The 6,868-nt window shown below is 53.0% G+C and overlaps 1 protein-coding gene across 1 annotated transcript; it reads right to left on the bottom strand.

The window, feature by feature from the left end:
* Positions 1-4,978: 4,978 nt before the first annotated feature.
* On the bottom strand, positions 4,979-5,875 carry LOC149343656 (uncharacterized). Its single transcript, XM_089547040.1, has one exon. The coding sequence runs from the start codon at positions 5,873-5,875 to the stop codon at positions 4,979-4,981; it is 897 nt and encodes a 298-aa protein (XP_089403166.1).
* Between the last annotated feature and the right edge of the window lie 993 nt (positions 5,876-6,868).

The following is a 6,868-nucleotide window of genomic DNA, read 5'->3' as shown; positions in this document are numbered from 1 at the left end:
GCATTCGGTTCACTGAACAGAAACTTAAACTAATGCGATCGCAATTACCGCAGCGGCCTGTGAGCCCGCTGGCAGAAGCCTGCAGTATTCCTCCGAAGTGTCTTTTAAAGTTTGCTTTTATGCAGAGATAAAACGGCAAAATGGTGAATCCGGTGAGGAGGCGTGCGCATTCTTCGAACAGTGCGCTAAATTCTGGCAGCCGTTTTTTGTACATCCAATGTTGAAAAAAAGTCTCGCCATCTTCGTCGACTAAGTTTGTCCAAATAGCGCCTAATGTGTCTTTGTATCGGCAGGCCCGAAGATCCTCAATGGTTTTCGTGCGCAAACATTTCGTTTCGGCACGCTAGAGAATAGCACACAGCCTTTCGTATTCCTTATCATTTAACGGTACTCTGCCGCTTTTCGTTGTGATTAGTGTGCTCGATTCTAGGAAATGAGCTAATGCGGAATCTGATTCCGCGTTCTGGGTTGCAGCTGTAATTCCTCTACTGACTGCATTTTTGTAGGTATTCATTGATTCCTCTTTGCTGACGTCTGCGCATTACCAGCCCACATAACAATTTGGTAATTATTGATCCCACGTGTTTCTAAGTCAATACACCAGGACAAACTTCGAGCAGCTGCACTCGTTGCGAAGGTCACCTCAATGCAGCTGGCAGTCGTCAAACCTCGGTGGTAGGGTAAATACTTGGCGAAAAGGCCGGCAAATTTCGCACTTCGCGCACATCTGTGGGAGCTGCATAAATTATATTGTGAGCGTTAAAGTCTCCACAAATGCCATGTGACGAAGGCGGTTTCTATATTAAATGGTCAATTCTTGTTATGTTGCCAGTCTTGTTATGGCTTGCCAGTCTCCAAGTATACACCAAATTACTCACAGAGCACACATGTGCACATTGTCGTTGTGAGACGGGAGTTCAACCAAGGAAGCCGGAACACCCTTGCAGAAGCCTAACAGCCTGCTGACGTGATCTTGTTGCTGCGAATGAAGGAGGTGGTAACCGTTCAATCGGAACTAGTCTCCAACACACCATTATGATTTCACAGTAAGAGGAATGTGATAAGCTCGCACCAGCTGCCGAAAGTCTGAAAGTTCCGACCGTATATCACGAGTGTTGCATTCAAATATGGTGCATTTGCGGAAGATGTGAATAGCTAGATGAGGTGAGGTTGTTGTTAGCGAAGCCATGATTGCTGCTCTGTTGAGATGCGCCAGTGAGGGCCGTGAGATGCTGGCACCAACGGCTGCATTGCCAGAAGAGCTTCTATTTTTGGACACTTCTTGAAGAAGTTCTTGCGCGGAGAAGAGCCTTGATGGCTGCAAACAGCATAGGTATCAGTAATCACGAAATATCTTGTTCTTTGCCAATTTGCTGCTTTTGGTAGCGCATCCTGTCACGTTGCGGTGTCCTCTGAGAAAAATGAGGTTAGCTTCAAAATAGGCGAAGAGATCGAGGGGTTGGCAAGCTTTTTCTACGGAGCAGCTGCGTAGGAGTATCCAGCTGTCTTGTCTTGCCTTGTTGAGTTTGTTGATCTCAATCTTTGTCATGGGTTCAGCGATTACGTGAGGTCATCATCGAGCCATGACAATGAAAGTATGGCCGTTCGATGCCCGGCGTGGTCGGTCAGGAAACGTAGTGAATGAGACTGAGTCGTGTGAACAGCTAACAACAACAAAGCAACTTTTATAATTTCGATAAGAAGACGATGTTGCACCCGAAAAGTATGAGGCCGGCACGATGAAAGAAGTGATTAGTTTACTGGCCGGAGTATTATAATATAAGATGGCGTGCCGAATAGAGGCATGTGCAACTAGCACGAGAGTCGAGCTCCGTTCGGCGGAACTTCGGCGTCATCTTCATCGGCGGCTGGTACTTCTCCTACCGCGTGAGGCCGCTGCTACTGCTACAGTAGGCCCCCCCGCTAGTGAAGAAGTCCGGTGAAGCTGGGAGCCGGAACAATATCTTCTGCTGCGAAACCACACATGGAGGCCCTGTGGACGGGGTGTCTTCTGTGAAGGCTGGCTTCAAGCGGTCGATAAAAATGGTGTCAGTGCGCCCATGAAGGTCCACGATGAAGAACTTCGGTGTTCTTTCTAGTACACAGAAAGGGCCGTCGTAGGGGCGCTGAAGCGGCTGCCGGAGAGGGTCTCGGCGAACAAAGACGAGTGTGCAAGTCGCTAGTTCGGCAGAAACGTATGAAGATGGCCGAGACTGGCGTCGGAGATGTGGCGCTCGGAGATGGCGGCAAAAACGGCGGAGCTGCGTGACGTAATCAGTAGCGTCGGGACTTGTGGACGAATCGGTGGATTCTAAAAATTCGCTAGGAAGACGCAGGGGCCAGCCGAAAACAAGTTCTGCCAGACTGCGACGAATATCTTGTTTTAGTGTAGCACGGAGGCTCAGGAGACGCAGTGGTAGGGATGCTGTCCAGTGGGTAGTGTCGAGTTGGGCTTTGAGGGATGTTTTTAGCCAACGATGGAAACGTTCGATCATGCCGTTGGCGATGGGATGGTAAGCAGCAGTTCTGATTCGGGAAGTGCCAAGTAAATTCATAAGGTTATTAAAAAGGGAAGATTCAAACTGGGCGCCACGGTCGGTGGTGATGGTCGAGGGAACTCCGTGCCGGTAGACCCAACCGGCGACGAATGTCCTGGCGATGGTGTCACTGGTGGCGTCAGGCAGAGGGAACGCTTCGGGTCAGCGAGTAAACCGATTGATGCAAGTAAGGAGATATGTGTGTCCAGCGGAAGGTGGCCAGGGACCCAAGATATCGATGTGGACGTTGTCGAAACGGGCGGACGGCGGAGGGAACGAGCCGAAAGGAGAGGTCGTGTGTCGCTGCGTTTTAGAGTGCTGGCAAGCCAGGCAGGCACGGGCCCAGGCGCGCACGTTCTTGTTGATGCCGGGCCTGACGAAACGTTTTGTGAGAAGATGCTGCGTGGAGCGGATTCCGACATGGGCCAGGCCGTGGAGGGCGTCGAAGACAATACGACGAAAGGCAGAGGGGACCAAAGGGCGCGGAGTGCCGGCCGAAGTGTCGCAGGTGATGGGGACGGGGCACGAAGGGAGGAGAATTTCGCGGAGAACCAGCGGGACAGGGTCCTTGCGAAGGTCCATAACTTCCGAGTCATGTTGCTGCGCTGTGGCGAGGGCGGCAAAGTCTATGTTCGTTGATGGAGCACCAGAGGCGAGGGAAACCGTAACACGCGACAGAGCGTCCGCCGGTTGTAGAAACCCTGCACATGTCTGATGTCGGTCGTGAATTCTGCCACGTACGAAAGGTGACGAATTTCACGAGGCGAGAATTTACCGCTCCCTGATTTGATGGCGAAAATGAGTGGTTTGTGGTCGGTGACGATGTGGAACTGCCGGCCTTCTAGGAGGTGCTTGAAGTGCCGCGCGGACATGTACATGGCAAGACGTTCACGGCCGAAAGTGCTGTAGCGGCTTTCGGCAGCGGAAAACTTGCGGGAAAAAAAAGAGAGGGGGCTCCAAACACCACCCACGAGCTGGTGTAGCACGGCTCTAGCGTCGGAGTCGGAGGCGTCGGTCATGAGGCGTAGGGGTGCATCAGGGCGCGGATGGGCAAGGAATGCGAGGTCAGATAGTTTCGCTTTGGCGGCCCGGAAAGAATCCAGAGCAGCTGAAGACCACGTAAGTTGTGCGGAGTTTGTTTTCTTGCCTTGAAGCATGTCGCTCAATGGTTCGAGGAGTGCAGCACAGTGAGGGATGAAACGGCGGTAAAAATTGATGAGGCCGAGAAATTCACGGAGCTGGTGGATTGAGGCAGGCTGTGAAATGTCTTGAATGGCCTGGACTTTTGATGGGAGAGGCCGGATGCCGGAGCGGTTTACACGGTGACCAAGGAAATCGAGCTCCGACTTGCCGAATTCACATTTGGCTCTGTTGATGATCAGGCCGTAATCAGAGGCGTTGAAACAGCTGCCGGAGGTGTTGCAGATGCTGCTCCCGGTCGCGGCTGAATACGAGGAGGTCAACAACGGAGGCCATGCAGAAAGATAGACCCCGTGTAGCTATGTCAACGAAGTGTTGAAACGTCTGGCCAGTGTTACGGAGGCCAAATGGCATGCGGAGGTATTCGAAGAGGCAGAATGGTGTAAGGATTGTAGTTTTGGGTACATCGGATGGTTCGACAGAGATTTGGCGGTAGGCCTTGACGAGATAGATTTTAGAGAAAATTGTGGGGCCGTGCAGTGCGGAGGTGAAATCGGCGATGTGAGGTAGCGGATAACGGCCTGAAACGGTAGCGTTGTTGAGGGCGCGGTAATCTAAAAAAGGCCCCCAGTCCCCTGGGGATTCCTTTGGTACCATGTGTAGAGGGGACTCCCATGGGCTAGATGAAGGTCGGATAATACCTAGCTCCAGCATGTGATCGAACTCATTGCGGGCGATCTGTAATGGGTCTGGAGCAAGGCGACGGGCTCGAGCGCGTGTTGGCGGGCCAGTGGTCACAATGTGTTGTGTGACCTGGCGTTTCACGGGCAGTAAAAAGTTGGAAGGACGGAGTAGAGAAGGGTATTCCTCCAGGAGGATCTCGTAGGCGGACTGGTGCGGGCTGGGTATACTGGCAAGCGGTTCTGGAAGACGGAGACCCTGAACAGAGAGGTTCGTCACGGCGTCCACGAGACACTTGCTGTGCATGTTGACCAGCAGATTGTAGTTACGCAGGAAATCAACTCCTAGGATTGGGTAGCGTACTTCTGCAGGGAGGAAAACCCATCGGAACACACGTCTGAGGCCCAAATTGAGTGTAAGAGCATGTTCGCCGTAGGTAGCGATGGGGGTGAGATTTGCGGCTTGGAGCGATGGGCCAGTACGGCGAGAAGGTGATGATGCAAAGCTGCAGGGCAGGACTCTCACCTCGGCACCGGTGTTAACGAGAAAACGGAGGCCCGAGTTTTGGTCACGAATAAAGAATAAGCGGCTGGTCTCTGGGATGACACCACTTGCCGCTTCTAGTGGTGTCGTGGGAAGTTTCCCTGGAAGCGACAGGGAGGGGTACACCGACGCGCTGCTTCACCAAAGGTGTGGTGATACCAGCACTCGCTGCCTTGAAGAGATGAAGTCTGGCGACGGGAAGGCGAGCGAGAGCGGGAAGTCGACAGCGCGGCGATTTGGTCGGAGAGTCGCGTGGTCTGGGCTTGGAAGTCGTCCCGGAAGGTCTCAAGGTCCACGCAGGAGGGAAGAGATGATGGCGGCGTGGGAGGCTGCGAGACTGCGCAGAGAGGTTTTGCAGAGTAGGAAAATTCCATGACGGAGTCCGCCAGCTCAGCAAGCTTCTCCAAGAACAACCCCTGGGCGGGCACAAGCACCATGCGGACCGACGACGGCAAGCGCTGAAGGAAAACCTCACGCAGGAAAGCTTGGTCGAAAGTAGTAGCCTTGTCGCCCAGCAGCTGCTGGAGCCGCCGCAGCAACTTGGTAGGTTTGCGGTCTCCCATTTCTTCGGAGGAGATGAGCTGCTGCAGGCGGCGATGTTCCGAGACGGCTGTGCGCTTGATCAGCTCAGCAGCCAACGTATCGATCGGGGCCGAGGCGGGAGGAGTTCTGAGGAGGTCGCAGACCTCGGCGGCAATCTCATGTGGTAACGACGCAGCGACGTGGTGAAACTTGTGCTCCTGGCTGATGAGGCCGCCAATAGTGAACTGGCTGTTGACCTGAGCGAGCCAGAGCTGGGGATCGGCTGCCGAGAACGGCGGAAGGCGAAGGGACAGCGCGGAGACGGCGCTGGAGGAGGGCAGAACGTGGGCCTGTTGGTGAGGCATGTCAAGGGAGAAAACCAGCCAAAAAAGACGGAAACACAAGGGTCCGTCACCGGGCATGGCGGAGGCGTTGTCGTCGGCGTCGGCCATGGTGAGAGACGGTGTTCCAGCGGACGTCCGGGTCACCAGTTTGTTGCACCCGAAACGTATGAGGCCGGCACGATGAAAGAAGTGATTAGTTTACTGACCCGACTGTTAGAATATGAGCTGGCGTGCCGAAGAGAGGCGCGTGCAACTGGCACGAGATTCGAGCTCCATTCGGCGGAACTTCGGCGTCATCCTCATCGGAGGCTGGTACTGCTTCTACCGCGTGAGGCCGCTGCTACTGCTACGAATACAACCTTTGATAAAGGCGTTATATACATCCTACGAAACAAATGTGGGAAAACACATCGCATTAAATACATACTGAATTAGGTTATACATTGAAATAAATACATGTTCACACAAGTCCGAGCAAACGCGAGAGGCCAATTAGATACAAAATGCCGCCACTTCTGTGACAATCTTGCATAATTGCAAATGCAAAATTCAGGATTAGGCAGCTCTTCGAGACGTTTGGACGGTTTTTGTTGTACTTGTACCACTGTGCGTGCGAGCGAAGGGGTTTTCATCCGGTGTGGCCGGCAAGATGCTGACACGAACTGCTCCATTGCGACAAGAGCTTCTACCTCCGGGAGACTTCTTGACGAAGGTCTCGTGCGGACATGAGCCTTGATGCTTGCAAACAGCATAGGTATCAGTAATCACGAAATATCTTTTTCTGTTCAAATTTGCTGCTTATGGTAGGGCATGTGGTCGCGTTGCGGTGTATGTGGAAAATTAGGTTAACTTCAAAACTGGTGAAGGGATCAAGGGCTTGCCAAGCTTCTTCTACGGAGCAGCTGCGTAGGAGTATCCAGCTGTCGTGTCTTGTTGAGGTTGCCGATCTCGATCTTGCACACTTGCAGAAGCAAATTCAGGATTAGGCAGAGCTTCAAGTTTGGACGGTTTGGACGGTTTTCCTTGTACTTCTTCCACTGTGCGTGTCAGCGTAGCGGTTCTCTTTTTGTGACTCCGTCTGTATTATGCGGTGGGTCATCG

Source organism: Amblyomma mixtum, chromosome 5 (assembly GCF_055824585.1).
Source record: "Amblyomma mixtum isolate Tamu chromosome 5, ASM5582458v1, whole genome shotgun sequence".
NCBI lineage: Eukaryota > Metazoa > Arthropoda > Arachnida > Ixodida > Ixodidae > Amblyomma > Amblyomma mixtum.
Note: the sequence above shows the minus strand (reverse complement) of the source record. Positions and strands in the feature narration are given on the sequence as shown.